The 27,783-nt window shown below is 36.7% G+C and overlaps 2 protein-coding genes across 3 annotated transcripts in view; one reads left to right on the top strand and one right to left on the bottom strand.

The window, feature by feature from the left end:
* Positions 1 to 15,649, top strand: part of LOC139692564 (uncharacterized) — a 38,575-nt gene extending 22,926 nt beyond the window's left edge. For both annotated transcript variants that reach the window (XM_071590806.1, XM_071590807.1), the window contains exons 11-22: positions 66 to 237; positions 1,005 to 1,131; positions 2,067 to 2,311; positions 3,843 to 3,995; positions 5,335 to 5,454; positions 6,756 to 7,025; positions 8,442 to 8,633; positions 10,113 to 10,265; positions 11,436 to 11,537; positions 11,723 to 11,870; positions 13,876 to 14,058; positions 15,297 to 15,649. In XM_071590806.1, the coding sequence (XP_071446907.1) occupies positions 66 to 237; positions 1,005 to 1,131; positions 2,067 to 2,311; positions 3,843 to 3,995; positions 5,335 to 5,454; positions 6,756 to 7,025; positions 8,442 to 8,633; positions 10,113 to 10,265; positions 11,436 to 11,537; positions 11,723 to 11,870; positions 13,876 to 14,058; positions 15,297 to 15,436 (2,005 nt within the window). In that variant the 3' untranslated portion in view covers positions 15,437 to 15,649. The remainder of the gene's footprint in view (positions 1 to 65; positions 238 to 1,004; positions 1,132 to 2,066; positions 2,312 to 3,842; positions 3,996 to 5,334; positions 5,455 to 6,755; positions 7,026 to 8,441; positions 8,634 to 10,112; positions 10,266 to 11,435; positions 11,538 to 11,722; positions 11,871 to 13,875; positions 14,059 to 15,296) is intronic.
* Positions 15,650 to 16,398: 749 nt separating this feature from the next.
* Ost48 (dolichyl-diphosphooligosaccharide--protein glycosyltransferase non-catalytic subunit Ost48) lies at positions 16,399 to 27,732 on the bottom strand. The gene is made up of 8 exons (XM_071590808.1): positions 27,533 to 27,732; positions 27,276 to 27,440; positions 27,061 to 27,197; positions 26,008 to 26,196; positions 21,135 to 21,269; positions 19,896 to 20,054; positions 17,277 to 17,507; positions 16,399 to 16,707 (listed from the first exon to the last, which is right to left on the bottom strand). The coding sequence occupies exons 1-8, from the start codon at positions 27,675 to 27,677 to the stop codon at positions 16,495 to 16,497; spliced, it is 1,374 nt and encodes a 457-aa protein (XP_071446909.1). The 5' UTR covers positions 27,678 to 27,732; the 3' UTR covers positions 16,399 to 16,494.
* Between the last annotated feature and the right edge of the window lie 51 nt (positions 27,733 to 27,783).

A 27,783-nucleotide genomic window follows, 5' to 3' on the forward strand; every position in this document is an offset into this window, starting at 1 on the left:
ATAATTATATTCTGGTTGATTGCAACACTACTGATTGCTTAGTTTTTCCATGTAATGCCTCACAGCTTAAAGGATCAGCAGTGCCTTTTGGTAGCTGGCAATAAGAGTGGAGGGTACCTCTCCCAGCCTGAGTTTGAGAGGACATTGGGATGGGATCATTATGAACTGCTGCCACCAACTGTCAATTGTCGTGGAATGTTTCATTGCAAAAATGGCACCTGCATTGATTCTAACAAGGTAAGATATAATTCATGTTAAAAAACCTTTGATGCATAAATGAAAATGATGGTATTGTAAGTCCCTCAGGATTGGATGCATTCTTTCATATATCTGTCATAACAAGGAGAGTTTTGATATGGAAACAAATTATCCAAATTTTAAAAGAAAATTGAAATATAAGGGTTTAAATACTTATGCAAGATGCTGACCTTCTTTTTAAGAATTAATTTTAATTATTTTTTTTGCTGGCATGAATTTTCCAAATTTAAGTGGATAAAGTTTGTCAAGAGCAAATTGGGCTACATAGTTTTAGGTTAATTAGGATAGTTCTGAAAATTATAAAATAGTGGTTGCTGTTATTATCTTTATGAATGTGCTGCAGCCATTTTAGTTATTCTGCCAAACCATCACTATAATGAACATTGTTGGCATGGCATAGTTTACTCATATTAAACTAATTTACACATTTGTTTATGCCAGGGGTGCTAAGACTTTACAAGCTCCAGAGTACATTTGCTGTTTTCAGTTATGAATATCCCTAAAATAGATTCATAGATGGATGAGGATATGGGAGAGGATAGTCTTTGGAGGAGCTGTTTTTCATTGGCAGAGGAAAAAAGCCTTTTGGGAGATGTACTGCTTACATTGAGTCAGTCTGCCAGTTAATTGTGTTCGATACCATGAGCATTTCTGATCACAAGTGTCATATGGAGAAAATCCCTGAATGAGGAAATTAAATGATTGTGGGAAGTATTGATTTTCATGATAATGTGTCTCCTCCTCAGGTGTGTAATGGCTTCAATGACTGTGGAGATCGCTCAGATGAGGTGAACTGTTCATCAGATGCTGTGGGTTTCTCTCTTCGTCTGGTTGGTGGCAATGTCTCACACGAGGGACGCATCGAAGTCAAGGGTGAAGGGTCAAAAGGGATTGAATGAAAGCCCCCCCCCCACGGGTCCTCTTTGGCCTCATTAATAGGCTGTGCACATATATCATGGATTTCCCTTTCATACAATGAGAATTATGCAAAATACAAATGTTAAAATTATGCAGAGAAACTTTTTAAACCCCTATGACCTCGAGAATGCAGTGCTAAGTTGAACCTGAAACAATGCAAACTTATCATCACCACTATTTAGTTAAAATCTAAAGCACATATACAATGTATTCTGTAGTGACTTTCAAATTCAAATTATTTTTTGTAATAAAATTAAAATCACCAATGAAATTAGGAGTATAATCATTCAAATGGCAGATATGAGTGCATACTTCATAGCACTAATTATTATCACTGCATCAAAAGGATTTTAGAGCATCGATTTTAAATTGATACAGAATTCACTGGCGTGAATGGAAATGAAGATTTAATTCATGATGAGTATTCTTAGAATGAATTCATTCATATTCACAGAATGAATTCTATTCAGTATTCTGTTCTGAATTTTTTCTAAGAAGTTCCTATTTTTTGTGTGTAGCACTCTTTAGTCATATAGTTTTCATTGATTTCGTTGTTATTTGCTACTTCTAGTGTGATGATTATTGCTATCTTTATGCTCTGATGGAAAAAGGCAAAATCTTTGAATAAGCACAAACCTTTTATTATCAGTATTTAACTCTCATGTCATGTTTTTGATAGAATGTAAGGAAAAGTACTGCACATTTCTATGGTCCCTTAGAAACTGCATGTTGCGACACTTAAGCTTTATATAACACTACACCAAACACCATTCCTGCTCACTTAAATATGTGGCTTTAAGTATAGAAAGTTTATATAGTTTTTATGAGAATTTATAACTGTGCTCATAGTATATACTCTTTTATTTGATAAACATCAAATTATTTTGCAGCTTTTGGACGCTGGGGGGTGGTTTGTGATGACCTCTTTGGGTTGGCTGATGCAGATGTTGTGTGTAAAGAACTTGGGTTCACCTTGGGTGCAGCGGAGGCTGTTCTGCACTCTGGCTTTGGTTCTGGAGTAATCAAAGGGCCCCCACTTTTCCTAATGGATGACGTTGAGTGCATTGGTACAGAGAGTTCCCTGAGTGAGTGCCGATTTCCTGGCTGGGGAGATCACAACTGTGGCCCTGAAGAGGTATGTATATGATGCTCCTTCTCAACAGTCATATGTTTCAATATGGGAATGTGGCTCACTCACTGTTGGAATATTATCATCGTTTGATGAATCATGCTGTCGCTTCTCATTATGAAAATATTTGAAAGGGGAGAGAGATTGACAATGGTGGCTTTCAAGGAAAGATTGATGTGGCACTTAACAGCTTTTAAACTGGGCCTTAAGGATATGTGCCAAGTGTATTTGAGACTTTTTTATGTTCACATGTCAGAGGGATGGGTGGCTTTTTATAATTTTAGTTAGAAAAGAGAATGTGAGATATTTATTAAACAATGAGCAGTAGGAATGGTTGGGGAAGAGAGGACGTTGGGTGGAGATGTAAAATGTAGAATGGATGATATCATATGATGATTTTTTATTTTGAGAGGAATTTGGAAGGCTTTGATATAGAGGTAAATTTGGGGAAATATGTGTTTGGTGTTCAATACTTTCTCAATGTTCAATATGGGTGATTATGGGTGTTTACATGAAAGTGTTGAGCCCTTGGCTATCCATTACGTAAACATATGGTGATATACATACACCATGAATGAATTAGGACCACTTGATTTTGTATTTAGTATTTAGGTTGAGGTATTCATAAAGCTCCTTTTGTAGAGATACATAAAAGCTACCTTTATACATTTCTTGGTAAACAATTGCTTGTTGTCCCATTTCCAATTCATAGTATTCAATAAATGGTAATAGGTGTATGTGTACCTAGTTCATAGGGAATGAGTGAAAAATTTTCCAAATTATAAAGTCACTTGAATCATGTTATGCGCAATGAGAGGGCATGCGAATGGTGTTATTATATTTACTGTATGTCTCCTAAGTGTAGATATTTGAAACTAAACAAAGTCATCTAAACTTACTTCAATCATCTCAAGAAGCAACATAGGGCAGAGTATGTATCTGCAAAATATAACTCAGTATTTTTTCCTAACTGATCAGCTAACTATCACTATTATTTGGATTTATTAAAGCTTCCACCTGTGCAGTGAATGTATTCTCAGTTACAAGCAGTCACAATCACTAGACATGTGGTCTTTTTAGCTATTATTTTCTGGGAATTTTTTTTAAGTAACCTCCTTGAAAACATTTGTTATCATGCATCATATTATTTCACATTCGAAACTATATGAAAACAATAAAATTACTATTATTGATGCAATTTTTCTGGACCAGGATTTCGCCATTCAAGAAAACTTGAATTTATGCAACCAGTTTTGGAATTTCAGTTGATGAATCTTTTTTAGCTGATATTGAATCACAGAAATTTTGACTGCATCATTTCGAAATCATGTATAATGAAACTTCAGGCACTATTAAAATGTAGGGATTAGCATGCAGGGAATTAAATTGAAACAGAGGTTATAGGCCATAGTTTAGGGTAGAGCGCGTTATCTCTGTTTATTTAATGCTTTAGAGGTATTTTGATTTGCAGCGGTTGCACTTTACAGATGATAACCTAATATGGTTATATGCATTCATTTCATCTTTGTCTTTATAGGTTGCAGGTGTGGTCTGCAAAATAGCTGGCTCTGTGTGTCAGGATGACCAGTTCCACTGCCACCACAGTAAGGAGTGTATTCCCATTGAGTATTTGTGTGACAACTTGAAAGACTGTGAGGATGGGAGTGATGAGGATCCAGTCCAATGTCAGGTCAGTGGCACGACACTTTCCCCTGATATGTATACTATAATTCATCCAAGTACATCCTTAATCTAATTATACCCATTCAGCCAGAAACATATGCCATATCATTGGTCTTTTTTGCTTCATCTTGAGCAGTGATAGACAAAAATATTATTATTTATATAAAATGTGGTGTCTCTAAATTCTTTTCATTACAAATTGGGTTATTTTGTAAGTATCTTGGCTATGTGAGATATATCTGGGTGTTGCATTTTAAGAATTGCATGCAATTGCATTATTTTTCTAGATATGCACAATATTCATGTTATATTTTTGACCAGTCTTCTTCAACAAATAGATGCTATGGGAGGGTTTAATCTCATTACAGCCATACCTCATTTAGCACAATTTTTATTTAACCAATTATGCTTTAATGCAAAACGGCCTATCAGCTAAAATCTCAATTTCTTTGTCGAAGATATGGTGCTCAATTACAGTATTTACAATGAACTTTGTATTCACTTTATGCATCAAGAATTTTTGTGATGTAGTTACGCGCTGCTGAAGAAATTTTTTCTTTTTTTGTTTGCATTTGCTTCAGATTTGATAAAATATCAATCATTGAACTCAACAGCATTATTTCTTCAGCCAAAATATTTTGTCTAAATTAGTTTTGGGTGTTGTAGATTTTTGAACTCAAGTAAAATTGGACTTAAAAAAGATTGTGTAGTGTATGCAACAGAAGATCCTTCAAAAATATTCCTTTAGTATAAATCTCAGGGGTTGATTAAATGTGATTGAAAACAATTAAAATGTATAGGATCACAATTTCAATTGTTTGAATCATAATTCTGAAAAAATAAAATAAGAAATTTAAAGCAATGGCAAAAGCAACTATTGTCAAAAAACTTTTTGTTTCATGTATTGATTCAAAGTGGTTAAATTTAATTGCTTCCTACACAGGCAGCCATTTGCACAAAAGATTTAACTTTATTTGAGCCTCTGAAAAAAACAAGGGTGGTAAATGCTCTGAAAAATTCAATGCCAGTTCTAGCTGTCTTCAAAGTTTGAAATGGTGTGAAGCATTGGCAGGATGAATTCCAAATGTTTCAAATGGAATAGTTTTAGTTTCTATTATTTTAACTGTTGAATTTTCGCTGTTTGTTTGTAAAACGTGTGAATATCTTCCGCATATTAAAATTTTCTTCTTTAACATAAATTTGCATTGCACCAAGACTTTTTGGAACACAACTCATGTGCTAAATGAAGCATGATTGTATCACTGTTTATATAAAGTAAGGGGTGAATCTAATGAGGTGTACAGGATGTAATTGATTTGAGCATTCATTGCTTACACTGTTGGCAGTCAGAAGTGATGGTGCGTTTGGCTGGTGGTCCATCCAACCTTGCAGGTCGGGTGGAAGTTCGGTACAATGGCGTATGGGGAACTGTGTGTGATGACGACTTTGGTGTTCAGGATGCACAGGTGAGAGAGGGGGAACATGATTATATTCATAGGGCAAAGGAATAGATTGGGATGTACATAAGTAGAAAATGTATGCTAACAATTCTTATACAAATATTGAAAGAAATACTTATATGCTCAATTATATTAGTAAGAGTTCTAATGGAGAGTTGTAATTAAGAAAATCAACTGTCTAAATCATCATTATAATAAATGTATAAATCCGGAGGTATTGTGTGATTAAATTACCGAGAGGCCAGGAGCAACTAGAAGAATCAAAGAACACTACTAAAATAAACTACAAGAATACAGTACATGCATGAAGTAAAATAAACCCATCATGATATCATTAAGACATTTACTTGTACTCTAGTAATTTTTTGACAACATGAATAATTTTAGCTAAGATTCCAAAGGTAAACTTGAAAAATGTCATGGATTGCCATAGACTATTTATTTGATGAGTTCTAATACCCAGTAATTGCCAATTATGTGAATTCACATCATCATGGGTTTAAAAACAAATTTTGCGAGATGATTGAGCATTATTATCCATGAGTGAACAGGCCTTTTACAATAAAATACTATTATGTGGCATAGAATATGGACATTCAATTTCTGTGTCATACCTATCAATTATGAATGTACCATTTGTCTATTTAGAAAGGGCTGCCCTGCTATGCATACAAAAAATATTAAATTAAAAATTTAACACGTGAATTTCCCAGATAATTTAATTGCTTAAAAATGCTTCAGAGATATCATTGGCAAAACATTGAACTCTTGGTATATATATTTATTAAGTTCATTTATCTTCAACCTGGATGTTTTGAGTTCCAATTTTTTCAGGACCTTGAATTTTAAGATAGTGAAATTTTACTGTAAATGTGTATTGAAGTGACTGCATAAAAATTTAAATAGGATATTTGTATGCTCATTATTATAACCTATTTACTGTAAATTTTACAACAATTTTTTACAATTCTTGATAAAAATATTTTTTGGAAGTGATCTAGATATTGCCATGCAAAATTCCTTTACATGCTAGATTTTAATTTTTCATTGAACGTGCAGAAGAAGTGATCAGAACAAGTCAATTCTAATCATAGAGATGTATTGGGATGAGGTCCTGTAGAAATGGACGTTTTAATAAGAAAAACAAGTTGTCTAGGAACATCGTAAGGAGTGCTCACTGTGTTAGTTCATTAGAGCATGAAGCGTTTGATCATCCAAATCAGTTGTTGCGATGATTTGCAGGGGCCATATAGTTCCCCCATGGTGCCATATTTGGGGTCAGTTTAGCCTTTTGGTCATTGTTGCAGGTTATATGTCGCTCATTGGGCTTGGGCTGGGGCTCTGGTGTCCTGGCCCTGAAGGAGGCCCACTATGGCCCAGGCAAAGGCCCCATTTGGTTGGATGAACTGCATTGCTCTGGGCAGGAGGAGAAGATCATAGATTGCCCAAGGTTTCCATGGGGTAAAAATAATTGCGGCCACAAAGAGGATGCCTCCGTGAAGTGCACCCCTCCAGGAGATGAGGGAAATATCATCACAGCAGCAAGGTCAACTTTGTCCCCATGGAGAACTATGAAGGTCAGTGGAGGATATTGTTTCCCTCATGAAGAGTGCTGCTAGCTTAGGTCGCATCTTATAAAATTATCAAATGCATCCAAATCATTCTTTTTTTAAATTCTGGCTCCCAGTTCTCTGACTACTCAACTGCCTATTTTGAAGTAATAAAAGTTTTCCTAATATACAGTTTTTAAACATGCTTTTTGCTTGCTTTTTACATCAGTTCATGACATTTTTAATATTGGGCTGGCCTATTATCACTTAAGCCTACTCTAAAGATTAATAGTCATTCAAGTCTATCTTAATTAGAACTGTGAAGTATGGCATGAACATATTACTTGGGGAAATATTGACTTTTGGGAGTCATCAAATTGGAAATTATAAGTTAAATGATCTCCTAATATTTTTGCCTGGCATCCATATACCTGTTATCTGATGTGCATAGCTTAAAGAATTGATGTATGCATAATCTACGGCACTGGCAGATGAAGAGGAGTTGATTAATTAATGTCATTCACTTACTATTTAGATAATAGTATCTATCATTTTCTTAAATGGGTGATACTATAGAAAATGGATATGCTAAATGAGTTCTCAAATTTCATTGCTATGCATGCTAAAATATGCTACATATGAAAGGCTCTCCATTCTCGGGATGTCACCGCGTAGGTTGTTTTTCTGTTGTCAGAAAAACAACCAACGCGGTGACATCCTGAGAATGGAGAGTCTTTCATCTGAACGCCGCGAAAATCTACGATCCCTTTACCAATTGTATGACCATGATAAGTGGTCATAAAATTGGTAAAGAGAAGGGTATTAGGGATGGTAAGATCAAGTGACTAGCTGAGGTGCCAACCAGAGAAACACTAAATTATATCTTGGAACACATTCCTACCTCCTGCTCTCTCGAAAGGCTTATCTCAACCCTACCGCAAACTGTTGCTCCCCTTCCTCTAACACATGTGAGACCATTACATACTATCAACTTGGCCACAGAGAGTTCCCCCCTCCAGGAAAGGATCGGCACATAAATTAGCTAACATCTTCAATCGTTTTGGAAAATTGGGGTCTTTCTTCCAAATGGTCTGTGTGTCAAGCAAGGGCTTTGATTTTCTGATGTGACACTGGCCTAGTGTGAATGTTAATGTCATCTCCAAAAGTCTGCAGGTGGTCACCATCTCTCAAAGAGTATGTAAAAGGTGAAAAATTGGCATTATGTCAGCATTCAACGGCTTGCAGGCACTCAGGGATCTCTCAGAGTGATGTCAAACAATGTATCATACTCCAAGTGCTCACCAGCCATGGAAGCCAACATATTAGTTTTCACCTTTCACCAATTCTGAGCATGCTGATGACTGCCTATAGACTTTTTGAGATGATAGTGCACATGAGGATATCTATTATGCATTGTGTGATGAATTTCCATGCTGTTTGCAGGAGAGCCGTCCTTCTCCCATGAGTGCCTCAGACATCCTTCCATCTGGATGCAGTCTGCAAGTGAACACAAGCGAGTGGCTGAGAGCATTTGGGGTGGTGCAGGGGAATGGTCATCACCTGAGCAACAGCCTAGAGGCACAGCCAAGGGTGACGGGGGGCAAGGAGTTCCAGATGGGTCCAATCCCTTGGCAGGTGAGGGAATCCATTTGGAGCAAGTCAGCATCACTTAGATGTAAAGGAAAACAAATGATGCTCTAGGCATGGTAGGAGAAGAGCAATGGCTGTTAGGGGAGATTTGAAGAAGCCATACCCATAAAAGGTTAAAACCTGTCCAAGCCAAAAATATGGGAATTTTAATTCATAATGTCCTCTAAAAATGGAACTTGTAAAAAATGAACTGAAATTGCTAATACAATTCACTGTAGCATTTCTTGTTTAAATGAATTGCATTTGAATCTGATGCAAATGGATAGAAAGTTTCGCATAGAAATTATTATTTTTACATTATGTAATTTGTGTATGGTTCAGGGCCTAGACTCCTTGAAATGCTGGTTCCCTTTAGATCACTGCAGCTAAGCAATGTTGAGTCCCAATAAAGATTGAATGAACTAATGCCATATGTTCCTCTTCTGGAATACTCATGCCCCCTGTCCACATGTGGCAGGCAGGTAAACAGTGAGTCAACACAAAGCCTAAGTGCCCTGGACCCTAGATGAAGGCTCCCCACTACAAGAATCATCTCTTTGGAGTTTTTTCACATGTAAACACCACCTGTGGTCATTATTCTCTTCTCATTTTTATTTCTTACTTCTCTTTCTCCCCTGGGTTTATCAAAGGAAGATTTAATCACATCAAGTGGAGTTCTACCTTTAATGTTTGTATGAGGGCTGTCCAGAAACTATCCAGCTTTTCAACATTTTGAGAAAATAGCCTACCTATAACAATGAAGCCTTAATCCCCTCCAAAGTATCAGTGATAGTTGCCATGTGATTGATGCCTCAGTGAAATTTAATGCATCCAGAATGCATATAGTTAGTGCGGTCATAGTTTTATTTTGGCCCTATACTATCTTAAGACTCTAACCCATTGTTCAATAAGTCCCAGGACTTCTACTTTTCAAGGCAGTCAATGTAAATATCGATAAATATAAATTGGGGTTAATATGCCATTCAATAAGTCCCGGGACTTGGTTCTTTGCATCTGTTTTTCTTAGAAAAGGGTTCACTAGACTGACTTATGGTGTTCATTATCAATGTCACAAAATCACGCATAACATTTTGCAGCTCTTACTCCTTCCAGTGAAGCAAAATTGGTTTTTCTTATCAAGTATGTTTCCTTTTGCATCTTATCATTACTTGGTGAACCATATTCTTGCTGTAGAGATCACATGTAAATAAAAGTGAACCATACAGTACACCACCACACAATTTTTTAGAAGACAAAGGATATTTGCTCAATCAGCATCATTTATACCCAGAGTTTTTTGGAATGCAACATAAAGTGTACTTTAATCCACAATAGCCTTTTCCAACAAGTGAATGGGAAATTTTAATTTCAGATGAGGGTATCTATTAGAATTTTGCAATTGTCATTTCAAAAGCCTAAACTTAATCTCCCACAATTCATTACATACTCCAGATGATTCGTTTAACATTCTCCTTCGATTCACAGGCAAGCTTGAGAGTTCGAACAGGTCCTGGGAAATCAGTTCACTGGTGTGGAGCAGTTGTGTTGTCTCCTCTGCTGGCTCTCACTGCTGGACACTGCATTCAGGACTACTCTAAAGAAGCATATGTACTGCGAGTTGGTGATTTTGATGCCAAAGTTTGTATATGCCATCTTTTACTCATGGCTCCTCATATTTCCAGTATTTACATAATAATAATATACTCACTCTTAGTGTAATAATAACAGTATCCTCCATGAATGTATCCTACTGTTTTGTAATATTACAAATTGCATTTCCCGATGGCAGGATTTTCAGTTTATTTATTAGATATTTAAATCAAAAGTATAGGGAGTCATTCTTTTAAGCTCATGAAAATGTTACCCCTTCATGGGTAGAGGGACAGAATGTCTCTGCAATAATATCCATGCTTACCATTAGAGGTGACTGCAAGGGCATGTGCATAGAAAAACTTGAAACAAACCCCCAGGTCATCTACTAAGGTTGCTTCTCAGCATTGTGCATGTATTGCTTATGTGTTGGAGAGAGAAATCCTCCTTTCAACAGTCCAGTGTGGTCTTGACACGGAAAGACTGACCATCAATCATCTGGTTCAGACATAACTTAATTCAAGAAGCATTTCTTCTGCATCAGCATGTGGCTCCTGTCTTCTTTAATGTGTGAAAACTGGCAACCATTTGCAATGGAAACTCATCACACGAATTAAACTTTTGGGGAAATTTACTCATTTGGATTCAAATGTTTGAAAACTACATAGAGGTTTACTGCTATGTATATACTTCAACCAATTGCTCAAGTTTTAATTTTACTTTTAATCTACCTCATTCAAGATTAAATTGTACATTTTAGAAATATATATTTAAAAATATGTCTACTCAGTACCTAACATTCACTCCTAGAGAAACGTAAGAGTGTGTTTGGAACAATGATTGATTCAATATATTTCCATTAGTCCTTCAATATGAGGATTAAAAAATTTGTCTTACATTATTCTCTTCCTAGTGCTGGCTTCATTATTGCCTGATAGCTTTTCCGTATAACATCCCTTCCAGCTCCCATAATTCATTTTTACCTCCAGATGCACCAAATACATCTTATTCTTTTCCCATTTTATGCTCTCTGTTGTTTTTCCTCTTATATCCCTATGTACATGTTTATTTTTCCAACTTAAAATTTCCATTAGATCTTCGGCATATAGTATAGCCATTCATTGACTTCAATCCTCCAAGCAGTCCAGTCCACCGCTGTCACTAAGCGATATCTTGTATTGTTAACTTAAACATTTTTTAATATCTTACTCAATGCAGCTAGATGAAGGCACTGAACAGGAAGTGGCCATTGAGGAAGTTTATCTCCATGAGGACTTCAATAAAGGGGCTTACCTCAACAATGATATAGCTCTACTCAAGGTAAGCATAGGAATATTTTAAGATGTTTTGTGGTTCCATTTGGATATTCTGCATAAAGTAAAATTTCAGAAATAGAATTCATATTGCTAAAAGAATAGCATCCCTACTCCATTCTGTGTGAATTTTTGCTTTGTTTTGCCTCCTCTGTGTCATCCCCTGACATATTATTCCTCATAATTTCCCAGCTGAAGGCACCCCCTGGCATACGTTTTGGGGACCAGGTGCATGGTGTGTGCCTTCCAAGTGCGGAGGATGTTGGTGGGAGCGATTGGGGAGCATCAACAACAAGGAAGTGTGTCATCAGTGGTTGGGGGTCAGTTGGCAACAGTGCAGGTGAGTAAGAGACAGAAGAGGGGGCTGTGTGACCTGATGAAGAGGGTTTTACCCTTTACCGTTTAGCATCTGAATAACACCAAATGTTCAAGTTAAAGAAATTCCCTGTTGCCGTTCTCAATATCACTCAACCAGCTGTCTTACTTAGAGGATTCTTCCCTTACAATTTGCTATGAGTTTTCTACTGCTTACTTTTAAGATCCTTTTCAATTTTAGTCATCACTCTGTATCCCCATCCATCAGTTTTCTAGGTCATTATGATCTTCCTCTTTCAAGCCTCAGTCCATATTCATTAAGGCTATTTCTGCTCTCCATTTTTTCCTAGGCCCTATATGTTTCCTCTTCCTGGTGATGATCAATCTGGCAGACCTCTTGGCAATCTTTCATCACCCATTCTTTGAACATGGCAATTCCATTTGTGAGCCATCTGGATTCTTTGTACCACTGATTCTTTCATGCCATTTGCTTGTCCATTGTCTTAATTGTTTTTTCTTTTCTTCCTTTGATATCCTGCCTCCTCTCTTATCCCCTCTCCACAGCTTGTATTTTACTTTACAGGCATCCACACAAAGTTTAGCTCATGACTCCATTAGTCAGTATTGTCTCTCCTGTTTTCAGGATTCTCTTCTATATTTCCTTAGATATAACTCTGCTTCATACTATCCAATTTACAATTTAACCATTTCCCGAGCCTGAAATACTTTTCTTCTACTATTTCACAGCATGGACACCATTTTTGATCATTACTTACTTGGTTATATTTTGGTTAGTGATGTGATAAGCCATTTTGGTTGCAATTACCATCTTCCATTACTATAGTTGAAGAGCGTACTGACAGAGGGCATCATGTATTTTGTCTAAGGATATGATGGATATAATGCTAAAAATAAAGTTTAAAAAAGAAAAAATGGTGGCAGTAAGGTACGGGGAAGGCATTCTGCCTGCTGTTCATAAACAAAAATGCACACTTCAACGTTGAAGGTTAAATACTCAATTATTTTGTGAAGGCAACTAGACCTTTGGGTGTAAGTAACTATGTAATAATTGAGTATTTTACCATGTAGCGGTAAATAACAAAAATATGGGGTCAATTATAAGTAGTATGAATCAAAAATTAAAATATTAATGGCTCTTTTGAAGGTCTCTATGCTGACATTAATCTAAGCCAAGTGAAAAGCTTTCCATTACTAATAAGCACTAACATGTCCATATTTTAAATTTGCACCATGTCAAAGGATTCCTGCAGTGGTTTTCCAGCAAAAGGTGAGAGGTAATTAGGATGTAATGGAGTTAAATGGTGATAGAAATGGAGTTCCTAAGCTATTGGTAAAGGTTTTGTTTTCTCAGATTTTAAATTCATAGTCTGATTGGCAGTCTTTAAGTTGCAGTAGAATTGAATCAGATCCCCAGCTATTGTTTTGATTGGCTTAGAGGCAATTAAAATGTTAAACCAAGTTAAACATGATAGAGCCGAGATATTTGATTGCTGACCATTGATTGATTAATACTGGATTCACCATTAACCATCATGGCTCAATTTTGTTGGGTAACAATGCTCTTACATACAGAGTTAGGAATCAGTTCGCATCTGTGGGCTAAATAATTGATGAAAGTTTGTTAACATATGGAAAACTATCAAATTAGGTAAATGATGATGCAGCAACTGCCATTGCTTTCAAAAACAATTTTGTTCGTATTTTTATGTTGCCTCAGTAATATCATTACTGTTTACCAGCATTCAGCCCACACCAGGTGCATACAAGGTTGAAATGTTGCATTTCTAATTTTTCATCATAAACATATTGAAAAATCTCATCAAAATCATATGATCAAGCAGAAATGCCTTAGAGTACAAGGGAAACTGTCCATTTGAGAGTAATTTGGAACAACCCCACTGCAAGTTGGAATATTCAAGTTGTTCTTGAGTTGATATTTCAAAAAGATGAGAAGAAAGTGATATGAATGGGTGTGGTATTTAAAGAGTTACCTTATGTCCTTTCTGCAGGGTTTTCCAGAACCCTGCGTTCCGCTGTCATCCAACTGCTGAGCCAGTCTGTGTGCCGAGCAGCACATGTATATGGGGAACAGGCAATTGGAGATGGCATGGGATGTGCAGGGTCCCTTAATGAGGGTGGTGCTGATGCATGCCAAGGAGACTCAGGAGGGCCCCTTGTGTGCTTTGATGAAGGTGAGCATCCTTCTCTTCCCACAAGTGTGTATGAATTGAGACAGCGTTAATAAGTTTTAGCATACTCATGTAGGTGAGAAAATCTCTTGAACTGTTGATACTCTTCATTACAGATGTAGATAATTGTATAGTATTGTTGTTATAGTGCCCTGGGCATTAGGTTTTGCCCCTACTGTACCTTCCAGCACATTTCTTAATGAGCATTCCCTCCCCAGTGTATTCTCAATCTATTTTCTTTTCTAGCACAGTGTGGTGATCAGCAGTTGTCTTTTTGTTGAAATCCTTTAAAAATATTTTTCTTTCTCTATTTAACCATTTTGTTTGGCATTCTTATCTAACTCCACATCTCAAACCTCTTCATCCTTTCTTAATCACTTTGCTGTCCTATATTTTATTGATAACTCCATGTTACTGTAAACAATCTATTTTTCTTTCTACAAGATTCCTTTGCCATGCCAATTCCTCTTCACAGTTTCACCATTAACTATACATATATGAATAACAAATTAAAAAGGCTTTTTAACACAATGTAACTTTTCAAGTTGATAAATGGCATCTTGTCCATGTTGCATAAAGTTTGCTTCTTAATCTTCATACACTCAAAAACAACAATCTTAATTCAGGAAACAGCTTGTTATATTTTCATTTGTCTATTGCTAACTTGTTGATCTGACATAAGAAATAACACTATATAATAAACATTCTATGAATGCTTTATTGGTAGATATGGGGAAAAGGTTTACTGTTAAATTTTCACAATACTTAATTGGCAATGAAACTTGAAAGTCATCACAGCAGGGAATCGAAAGCAGTCGACAAACATCTGCACTATCTTCAGATTGAAGTAACTTTGGGTGCCTGATGGTGTCACTGTATTCTTCTTCAAACTAATTAGCTGACAAGGCTCTCCAGCAAGGAGTTCAATGTTTCATTTGGCTTTCCTTTAAGTCTTGCATATAAATAGGAGTGATAGTAGTTATTAGGGGAGGCAACTGGCAGCTGAGGTCATTTGCACCACTAGGCAAGGTGGGTAATTTGGAGAATGAAATATTTTTAGGGAAAGGGCAAAGGGAGGAGAGAAAAACTGGCAAAAACATTGGTCTATTCTTAATGAAGATGCCAAAGGGTCCACAATTTAAAAACTCATCTGACTGATGGCATAAAAATGAATAAATATAAGTTTAAATTTGATCTCTTATTGCCTCTATGTCTAATAATGTTCTTTAATTTTTTTACAGACAATAAACCTACCCTGCAGGGCATCACCAGCTGGGGTCAAGGCTGTGGTCGTGCAAATAAACCGGGAGTGTATTCCCGGATCTCATTCTATAGGAAGTGGATTGACCAGAAAATACAGGCAGCAATCGCAGGGATGTAAGGGAGGCATTGCTATAGCTGATTGTGGGCTTCCAAGATTTCCAGTAGAGTTGATTTTTGACACTGATGGACAAAACCAACTTACCATAGGAGAAATTAAATAGTATATATTTTAATATCATGGTTTTGAATGCTTGGCATTTAATTATTAATTATCTATTTATTATTTGCATTGTGCCTGAAAAATCTGTATAAAATAAAAATATTCTTTTTCTATCTGTCCAAAATTATTGCTATTCATCCAGCCAATAAATCATGGTTCATGCCCCATTTATGTTAGGCCTAAAAACATTTATGCTGTGTAGATTCCATCAAATGAAGCTTAAACTCATAAATATTTGTTACATCTAACAGTGCCCTGTCATCTGTATCACAAATGAAATAGTCTAAGACAGTATTTCCATTTACTTCTCTTGATGTTATTGATGCCTTATCTCTACCATTAGGACTGCTGTGGGAGTACTCTACAATTCCCTACCCATTGGTGTTGTTTCGAAAATTAACAGATTGTTAGATACTCACAAATATATCCCTTCACTGCCGCAGCAATATCAGTTTGATTGACGGCTGCAGACAGTGCACAGCCTTTTCCTTTTCACTCAGCTACAGGTGATCATATTACATGGCAGGCAATTAAAGTCTGTTTATCAATGCCCTGGGATCATTCTGTAGGGTCATTTACTTTGAAATTATTAGGATATAGAAAGGTCAAGGCTGTAGATTACAAAAATGTAATATTGTTAACATTATTAAATATAATTTAATAGGTTGTCTGAAATTAGTTCCATTCTAGGGCACTGTGAAACAAAATTATAAAATCAGAGAGCTTTGCAATTGCTCTCAAATGTTTACTGTAAACTGAAGAGAACCCCATTCATGGATAAATCAAAATAGGGTAACCTGAGGGCAAAGAAAGGGTATAATCACTTATACTAATATCATACTGATTAAAAAATGCCATAATCAAAATGAATCACATTTTTATTTTAAAAATGAGTTCACATTTATAAACAAAAATCAAAATTACATCAGTAATAAAAACAAATAATTTCCATAACCCTAATCACTTTTAGACTTTTTCTCATCTTTGACGGCTGAAACCTGCCTTCTTTTCCAATTGCTGGCAGGGTCCATTGGGTCATCCTTGTAGTGCAGGAAAACTACACTGAACAAAAATACCCCCAACATCATACTAAATGCACTGAAATAGTACGGGTAGGCACTGGTGATGAAGCGCTCATATTGTGTATGCTGAAGAGGTCGAACAGAGACCTAAAGAAAAAACAATATAGTGTGTAATTATGTAGTCAAACAAGAGCTTTGGAGTATTTAAAAATTGCACTTTAAGTTATGTAAAACAAATACATGGGGTGTTAATAGGTTTGACATTGTTCCATGCATCCTTTGCACAAGAGCAGTGAAATGTGTGGCATCACATACAGTACTGTCTAAAGTGCATGGAAAACTACTAAATTTGCTAGAAATTTCTCCTTCTTTGCACCATGAAAATAGCAAAGTGAAAACAAGCCACAATAGGCGCAGAAAAATTGTTTAGTATATGTGAACTTGTAACAGATGCATGACAACAAACATCACTAATGGACAGAATTAACACTTTCCCATTTCTTGCAATTCGGCACAACACCACTTTTTTCCAATTGATGAAATCTTTGTTAATGTTTCAATGCAAATTTTTATGTAAAGTTTAAATTTTTTTCATATTTACCATACCCAAACTAAATGCTACTAATGACTGTTAACTTCATTTGAAGTCTTGAAATGATTACTTATGGTACACACGAATTCCAGGGATGTAAGCTAAAATATGAAAATGTCCTTACCTGTGTTGTGCTGTAGAGATGAGTATAGCCAACACGGTTGTAATCCACCTTCAATTGGTATACACCATACACATCAGGGATCCTAAACCTGGCCTCATACTTCCCACCCTTCTTCTTCTGCAGTGTTGTGCGAACAAATGGGTCAATCCGTACAAATTCCAATTGAATGTCATCTGCTTCAAATGGTATCCACTTGCCCTTATTAAGTATCTCCACATCAATAGTATAAACCTATAAAATAAAATGGTTGCCACAATAAGAAATGCTAAGTCTAAGAAGTAATATATGGACAGTAGCTAATCTTTTTCTAGATTACCAGTCCTGAAATTTCCCCAACAAACATGTCATCCGTTTCCATATTCATCCATTGAGAGTTTTGAAACTGATAGTATGTTTTATGTCAATCATCCCTCACTGCTTCATATGTCACACTAAAGTCAAAACTACTAAAGTTTCAGTTTTTGGCAGTGCTTGCCCCCATGATGGCCTACAGCAAACCTATTTTGTAACTTTAAGTACCTTCAAATATCAAATTTTTAGTTTTTTCAAAAGCTCTTTTCCCCCTTTCTTCACAGAAGTTCAAAGCAATTGATAATTCCGGACTTCATCTTGATTTTCTCAGATTAATGGGCTTACTTAATTAATGAACACACCTAGGAGCTCCTTACACAATTCTGCTTTGCACTTACATTAAACAAGGTACAATTGGGAGACATAAATGCACTGATATATATACACACTGACAATGTAATCTTGCTGACCGACAACTCAGTAGCCCTACAGGAAATCCCAGATCACATCAGCAATCCACCGGAGAGAATAAAATTGAGGGTAACTGTGTCTACTGATGAGGGCAGAATGTTTGTAAAAAAAAATGGAACAACACAAAAAGTGATTATAAGGTGTGCAAATGCAGGCAGAGAGAGATAAATTGTGTCATCAGGTATATATCAAATTTGGTTTCCTATTTAAGGCGGTAACAATAGTAAGGGATGACAGTGTACTCCTCCCTACATAATTGCATAAAAATGAAATTTGGGACTATTATAGGTGTTAAAAGAGACTCCATAGTCGCAATCTTGCCCCAAAATAAAGATATCTATCTATCTATGACAAGCATAAATATTGCAGGTATTAAGGGTTCTTGTGAAGTGTTCACAGCAAGTACCATGGTGGTAAATGATTGGGCCATGAAATAATTGCATCATGGTTACACCTCTAATATACAAACATAAAAAAATACATTATGCTCGGCAGGTCATTTTGATTGAAAGGATGAGAGAACAATTACAAAAAGTCTTTTTAAAGAAATTCTCTTAATTGCAATTTGATGACCATTGCTCTTAATTTTCCAACCATTTCACACAATCTATTAAAATTTGGTATGCTAACAAAACAGTTGATTACCAATAATTCGATGATCAACTGTATGAATTTGAAAGACCTCAATAATGAAACCAAAAATTCGACCAACTCCGAGAACTGCAACTTAACTCACAATGAACAGAAAAATACTACATGTACTTTTTACATTTAACTATAGGAGAGGTGATCAAAAAGTGATAAGAACACAGCTTTTTAAAGAATGCTCAACAGTATGGCTGCATGTGACTTAGAGAACCAATTTCTAGGGTAAGAATTTATTCTAAGAACATTAAGTTATGAGACTCGTATTGACTCCCTCTCATCACCAGTAGCCTTTGGTTGCTACCTAATCAGAAGAATGATTTAAGTAACAAATTTGGAAAATCATCTCGATATACTATGGTCATATTTACTGCAGAATAAAATATGGCCGAGTGGCATGAAAGAGCTCACTAAAAAGCCTTTTTAAAATGAAAAAATTGGGAATTAAGATCATTTGCAATAGACAGGATTTAATTGTGATAACCCATAATCTTATGTCATGTAGTAATGGGCCATTGTATATGAGTTGCAAATTATTCGACAGTAAACTTTCAGCTATTATAAATGTAAATGGGCTTTCTAATTTTAAATCAAAGTTAAAAAAGTATTTCCGGGATAATTGCTTTAATACACTTAATGAATTTTGTCCCAATTTGTCACTATATTCTGGTAAACTGATATTGTATCTGCTGTCCTATTTTATATTGGTGGGTTTCATGTAGGCATTCACACATCTTCAAGACCAATTAAGCTATCATTATTATTGAAACTTCACAAATCAAAAATACTAAATTACTTCACAGCATGTCCATATGATTTCTATTTTTACTAAATTCTCCACAATAAATAACTCAAGTCAAGTAAGAGTTTAATTTAAACTTATAACGGCTACAGTAATTGAGCTTAAACAAATCCATCCACAAACTCTGGGAGCCTTCAAGAAGTCCAGAAGAGCAGGTTAAATGTGATATGGATGTCATGGGAAACTGTTGAATCATAAATTATGAACCATCACCCTAATAAGGCAGTGGAGTCAGATGTGGAGTTATAGTGGAACACAATGGACAAAATTCCACCCCGTGAAGACAGTAACAAGTTCCAATATTAAAACACTCCTTTTGAACTTTCAACAGAGAGATTTTAAAAAACCAATATTCTCTTGGAGAGAAGTAACATGGTGCAGGAATAATTCAATTTTTTGTGATTACTCACGAGATCATCCATGATGGTGTATGCTGTGGGGGCAGTCTTCTCTCCAGCACGGTGGTGAGTCACTTTGTTGACACGAAGAACTCCGTGCTCTTTGAACACCCATTGGCTCAATGCAGTCACCACTTGCTGGTTGCCAGACTTTTCATATTTCTTTCCTCCCTGCAATGAATTCACAGTGAATAACAAATTTCACACAGAAAGGATTTAAAAGTGAACCACAAATTGCACGCACAAGGAGCAAGCAATGCCATGTTTTATATTCCCCACTCCTAATAATTCCCCATTTTATAATAAATGTACTTGCCCATCAGTCTGGTATAACATTAAGAGCTCTCCAAGGCTTAATCACAGCAGAACACTAAGTTAAAGGATTCCTGTTCTAGCATTTATGAGTTTTTTTTAAAGAGGGATAATGTTTATTATTACAGAGGTATTTATGGTTGGCTACAGATAAGATTTTTAATTTCCTCGACTTTGTTTGACATGCACTCACCCATATTTATCATCTTTACATGAATCAAATATACTTCTTTTATTCTACCATTTTACTTTATTTACTCTCTCTCAAAAAATTAGAATAAATATCACCTTTAAAAACATATGTTAAACCTTATCACTTATCTAGTAAGAATATATAATGACATACTTAAGCTGAACTGCCCATTAAATAGGCCTCACTAAATTTAGAGACACCGGAATCTATCTTGCATTTAATATCATACACTTGGAGAGATATTTCTTTCTGCGATGGTTTTTATAAAACATACACACATTTTCAGGGAAAGACTGCATAAGAATGTGTTACAGCTAAAATAAATTCCTTCATATCACAAATAAGATCTAAAATAAAGGAAATAAGGATTTATATGTAAAATACCTTCAATAACTAGGTTATATTTAATCAACTGTGCAAGTTATCAGTTTTTTGTCTAGATGTTATAGTCAGTGATGGTAGTTATTATAAGAGGTAAACTAGTTTTAAGGAATTTTGCGGTATGATTTTTTAGAATAGGCCTTAGGGAAACTAATTATCCACCTACCATTTTAATGACCCAACCAATGTGCAACTTAAATTTATTACGTTAGGTTACAACATTGTACTGTTGCTTAGTGAATATTATTTGCTAAGTAGTTCCCATAATTCATCCATGCCATTTCCGCCATCTGCTCCCATGTGCATGCTTATCTCCAAGTTGAATTAAAAATTATAAATCAGGCAACGGTTCATATTCAACTTACCAAACCCTTTTGAACTGGTGAAGTGAAAGCTTCATCAGAGAAGAAATACATAGATCCAGAGAAAACAACACGAGCATTATTGCGAGCTTGCAAGGCAGCGATCAGTAGAGTATTTTTTCCAACCGCATGCGGATACTGAAAGTGGCAAATAAGACATGATGTAACACAACTGCTGCTTCACATTTCATGTTAATTATACATATTTATACATGTCTATAGAGCCATGATAAAAGTAAAGTTGAGGTTCATCATACCAACATAGAGCAGATAATTGATAGCATTTTAATAGTCGAGATAAAATTGCAGATCCACTAATCCAATGGCAATCCAGGTAAATAGGCAAATAAGTCGTAACCACCAGGAAGAAATAACTTAATAGTGTGATTTTTGGGTACATTAGCAACCACCCTACATTGATGGATGTATATCTTCAGTTATGTCCCTCCTTTACCCAGCAGAAACCATCCTCCCTTTCTGCTAATAAGCAACTCCCTGCCAAGCTTTGAAAATGAACCTTTGCCTATTCCAATAGCATATCCTTTGCCACACTTCCCCCAGTGACCCCATTACTTCACCCAGCCCACCTAACCTACTCCAATCAGCCACCTTCCCTAACCTATCAACCTCAGTTCACACACCACCAAAAACTGAGTGTGTGTATACATACACACACACCCTAGATGTATATATAAAAAACCCTAAACACAACAATCATCCAGAAGGTCGAATTGGTAGGTTCACCCGGTACTAAGCCCGACAGCATGTGAAATTCACACATCAGGGTGGGGGGCCAGTTTCTTTCCCTGGGCCGGATATGGTTTCCCACAAAGATCTGGTACCCAAAAAATCACGAAGATTGGGTGGAGCTGGGGGTGCCCAGAGTTGCTTGCCCAGGAATCGACCCCAGGCCCTCTGGTCAGTTATCGAAACAATGCACCCCAGGACTACTGCATACCCCTATATATTATATAGGTATGTATAAATATATCTGTATACATAGCTGAGTGACCTCAAGAAGGCCAAAAGCTTCAAACATTCTGAAATATGAGTGTCCTTTTACTTAAACCTACCATAAGTCATATACTCATTCACATGGAAATAGAATAAGGAAAAGGGTTAAGAACACTTATAAAAGCTGAACACAAGAGAAGTATTCATACAACCAACGTATTCCTCCCGCGTTTGTCTTTCATATGTGTTCCTATCCCTTTCCCTTGTATCTAATTCCATGTGAATGAGTATTTGTGTGTGTGTATACACGTGTGTGTGGGTGAGTATGATGGAGAGGAGAGGACAAGGAGGAGGTCCTTTCATCTTGAAACCTTCTCCTCAGTTCCTTCTCTCCCCAGTGGAGTGTGATTTGGCCACTGAAAATTCGGCATACATGTGAGTTTCATTTTGCATGTGTTTCTCTGTGTTTTTATTCGCAATCACTATCTCGCTTTCTCCGTTTAAATTATTATTAACATCTGGAAGACTTTCCTTCAAGATATATAAGTGTGAGTGTGTATATATATATACATACATACATACGAGGGTCATCCGGAAAGTAGTACCCGTTCGTGCCGCATGAAGTGCTGACGACGCGAGTAGCCGCTGGACGAGGTCAGATAGCTTCAGTGGCTTGTCTGCCTTCTCTGAGCCAAGTTGCGTGACGCTAGCATTGCCTGTGTTGTTTCTGTGATTGTTTACAATGTTTAAAAAAATTGAGAACGCCGCCAGTTGTGAAGTGAGGGCAGTGATTAAATTCCTCAATGCAAGAAACGTTCGCCCATGTGATATTCATCGCCAATTAAAGGAGGTGTATGGAGACAATGTAATGGACGAGTCGTCTGTTCGGCGGTGGTGTCGCAACTTCAACATGGGGAGGGGGAACACACACGACGATGAGCGTTCGGGGAGACCGTCTGTCATTACAGACCAACTGGTGAGCTCAGTTGACGAATTCGTGAGGAACGATCGGCGCGTCACAATTGATGACATCTGTGAGCATTTTCCCAATGTTTCTCGAACAATTGTTCATGAAATTGTTAAACACCATCTGCATTATGCAAAAATTTGTGCAAGATGGGTCCCTCGCAAGCTTACAGATGAGCACAAAACCAAGCGTATGGCTGCAGCACTGACGTTTTTGGGACGTTATTCTGATGAAGGAGACTCTTTCTTGACTCGCATAATTACTGGTGACGAAACATGGGTTTGTTATGCATCACCTGAGAGTAAACGACAGTCAATGGAGTGGCATCATGCTCATTCACCAAACAAACCAAAAAAATTCAAGACAGTTCTGTCCACCAGGAAACTCATGGCAACCATTTTCTGGGATCGACGAGGTGTATTGCTTATTGATTTTATGGCCCGTGGAGACACTATTAATGCCAATGCGTATTGTGAAACATTAAAGAAATTACGGCGGGCAATACAAAATCGGCGGCGAGGTCTATTGTCTACTGGTGTCATTCTCGTTCATGACAATGCCAGGCCTCATGCAGCTGGGATAACACAAAAACTTATGCAGCAATTCAAATGGGAAACTTTCGACCATCCACCGTATAGCCCGGACTTGGCCCCTTCAGATTTTCATCTCTTTACAAAGCTTAAAGACTTTTTGGCAGGAAAAAGATTTGACAGCGATGAAGAACTTAAAGAAGGAGTGACCCTGTATCTCAATGAGCTGGCGGCGAAGGACTATGCAGCAGGAATACAGAAACTTGTCACACGTTATGACAAATGCCTTAATCTGCTTGGAGATTATGTTGAGAAGTAGTTTAAAGTATCCTCTTTCAAATAAAATTTTTTATGTTTGTTAATACTACCTTGATCAAAAAGTTCCCGGAATAACCACCGTGTGGCGCTCCCATCGTTCCGATTTGAGTTCTGTTTTTTTTGTTAAATTGGTACATCTGTTGTTGATATTCCCTTTAAATCTTAGTGTCATAACTTGACATTTGCAAAAGTTACGTAGCCAAGAGTACATCTATCTCTGTGTGTGTTGGCGATTTTTTACAATTGCAGAAATGGATTTAAATTTGCAACAACGAACTTGTATTAAATTTTGCATAAAAAACGGATTTAGTGGCGCACGGACGTTGGAAATGTTGGAAAAGTGTTTCGGCAACGATTCTCTAAAAAAAAGGTCGTTTACCAGTGGCACGAGCGGTTCAGAAGTGGTCGTGAGTCAATCGAAGATGATGAACGCAGTGGCAGACCATCGACATCGAAAGTCGGTGAAAAAATTGATAAAGTAAAAGAAATGTTGGTCAATAACCGCAAATTAACCATCAGAGAAATAGCGGAGGACTTGAACATTGCCTATGGATCCGCCCAAGACATTGTGGTTAATGATTTGGGTTTCCGTCGTGTAGCAGCAAAGTTGGTGCCGAAAGACCTCAATTTCATGCAAAAAAAGAGACCGTGTTGACGTCGCAAAAGACATGATTTGCGAGGCTGAATCCGATCCCACATTCATCAAAAGGATCATTACTGGAGACGAGACGTGGGTTTATGAGTACGACACGCAATCCAGACATCAGGCAAGTGAATGGCGTTCACCAAATGAGCCGAGACCAAAAAAACCACGTCGTTTTCAGTCAAAAAAGAAGGCAATGCTGACGGTTTTCATGGATTACAACGGTGTAGTGCATCATGAATTTTTGCCAGAAGGCCAGACAGTAAACAAAGAGTATTATTTGGGCGTTATGAGACGTTTGCGTGAAGCAATTCGCCGAAAGAGACCAGAAATGTGGGCAGAAAACTCGTGGATTTTGCACCATGATAACGCACCGTCGCACAGTGCTATCATTATTCGTAATTTTTTGACGAAAAATGCAACAAATACCATCCAACAGCCACCGAATTCACCTGATTTGGCTCCCTGTGACTTCTTTCTGTTCAATCGAGTTAAAAAACCATTACGGGGAACGCGTTTTAGCAGCCGAGAGGAAGTAATGGAAAAATCGCAGGAAGCACTGATGGACATACCGAAAACCGAATATAAAAAATGTTTCGAGGATTGGATCAAGCGCTGGCATAAGTGTGTTGCAGTCGATGGGGATTACTTTGAAGGGGACAATATAGATTTAGATGAATAAACTTGTATTTTTAATTTTCTGAATAAATTCCGGGAAATTTTTGATCAAGGTAGTATTTACTTTTGTCTCTTTATTTCACGAACGGGTACTACTTTCCGGATGACCCTCGTATGTACATGTATAAGCCGACAGATAATATCTGTAACCTCACATGAGGATTTTGCACAGCAACAGAACCTGGATCGATCAATCAATATCTTAACATGGAATTACTCAGCATTTTGAGTACTTCTAACCAACATGCAGTCTGCTTCACACAGATGTTTCAAATTAGTTGAACATTCCTAAATAGTTACTAACTCCTATATTCCGCATTATTTCCACTGCATATGAAATGCAATAAAAAATGGAGCTATGCAATCACACCCGTTGGAGTATTCAATTAAAACCCCCAGTATCTAATTGACATCATGTACCATAAGTATGAACCTGCACTTCAATACTTAACAATACCATGAGTTTCAATCATTACTACATTAACAGTTGATTAATGGACACGGTCTTGATACATACTGAGTGAAAATAGGTAGAGGTAGCATAAATAAAAATTAAAATTAATTGACTTCAAGAGTAAATCAGCAATTAGACTACCATAAATGGAATATTATAATCCACTGTATCACAATGGTAATCTCATTGACTAGGTTAGATGGAAGACGGGGGTGCCACTGTCTCAATCTCGCCTGAATAAAGCTGATTTATTATTATCCATTCTACATGGCTGCAATGCCACTACAATTCTACAAATAATGTAGAATTATGTAGAAAAAATAATCACTCACCTCTTTGATGGCATTATCAGGTACATACGAATACGCAGTACTCTCAGCTGTCAGTAGTTGAAGCACAAGAGGGTTGTCTCGGTCAGCGATGAGTCCAGTTCCCTCATACAGCAGAGGAGCAACATTGCGTGAACCCACAATGATTGGAGCATCAATCAAATTGGATGGGTCAGCCACAATCAGTGTATGCTGGAAACGTTACAATGATAGTAATTACAACAATTACTTTACTGGTCTTTTCACAGACATTTCATTGCACAGCAAGATAACTGATGAATTCATTTATATGCATTAAGTAACGTATGAAGAAGGTATGTACAAATTAAGGCAAGACTTTGAAAACAGGTGAAAATTGTTAACTGCCACCAAAATGAGAATGTAAATCCCTTAAGTTTGTGCTGGTAATTGCAAAGATGTAGCCCCGTGATAAATATGAACCTCATGATACATTCATCATGCATATAGGTGGCAAAACAGTCAACAAGAGGTTTCATAGTTGGAGTTGAACATAGCCACTTACTAAATCCCACTCCAGCCCATTTGCAATATTTCCTTTGGTTTTGAAGGGGACTTAGTGGCTGAAAATTCTGCCAACTCTGATAAATTAAGCATGGCCTAAAAAATTCAAAGTTTACTAGATTTGAACATGCGCCCTCTGGCCAGTGAGCAAATGCTCAAGCCACTCGCCTGCCACACGTATACGCACGTCTATATCGATATGAATTTTGATAGAAAAACCTTAGCAGGAGGTTCCGAGCTAGATTTCCAAAAATGATATTAAAATTGTAATGTAATTAATTGCAAAGATTTGTAAAAATGCATTTAATGTAAATAAAAACATCGTAATATCAGAAAATACATAAGAAAGGAAATGCCTCTAGAACATTATATGCATTATTTTAAAGTAGAGTGCAATTGAAATTTAATTATTTGGTGAAATCCATGATTAATAATTACTTCTTGGACTAGTGATAAAGATTAAAGCAGTACACAACGCAAGCCAAATAAAATCTACAAAATTGGAATCGCCGTAGAAATAAATACTGTTCGTACCTTCCCTTGGTCATTAATATCATAGTTGAAGTGATCTATGACAGCAGCACCTTCTTCATCAACCTCAAAACCACATTCAGACGCGAGCTCCCTCAATATATCACCCGATGTTGAGCTGCCCGCAACCAGGACATTACCTAAAATCAGAAATGATAACGTATTCCAGGCTACATTCACACATTTATCTATATTTTTAAATGGATAAGCATTCCTACCTCCTCCGTCAATAAACTCCGTTATGGTTTCGACGCTTAAGGCACCACCAAACTCTTCAACTGATGGTGCAAATATGATTAAATGATCGTACAAAAATTCTCCGTGCTTTATTAATAAGAGATTAGCTTCGTCAGCAGATTTGAATGTTAGAGTATAGTCCCTTTCTGAAAAAGAATAAATCAAGTGAGTTCAATTCCTCAAAGATTTACTTACTGATGGTTATGTGGTAGTGAAACGAGATATTGATGCAACTAACCAAGTAGTGATTTGAAAAATATGGAATGAGTTTCTTTAATTGCTAAATTATCCAGAAGTACTAGGGTATTTCCTCCTGCAAGTGCCCGTGCAGATAATAAAATACACCCGCAAATAAATACTACAGCCGAATTTAACCTAGCCATTTTTGCTATCTTCTACCGGTACCCGGAAGATGTCAACACGTTGTCTTCTCGCTATTGGTCGAATTGTATAAATGGAAGGAACGGTTATGAACTAACATTATTTGAT

The sequence above is a fragment of the Hetaerina americana genome, unplaced genomic scaffold (assembly GCF_022747635.1).
Source record: "Hetaerina americana unplaced genomic scaffold, ioHetAmer1.1.p SCAF_4, whole genome shotgun sequence".
In the NCBI taxonomy this organism is placed as follows: domain Eukaryota; kingdom Metazoa; phylum Arthropoda; class Insecta; order Odonata; family Calopterygidae; genus Hetaerina; species Hetaerina americana.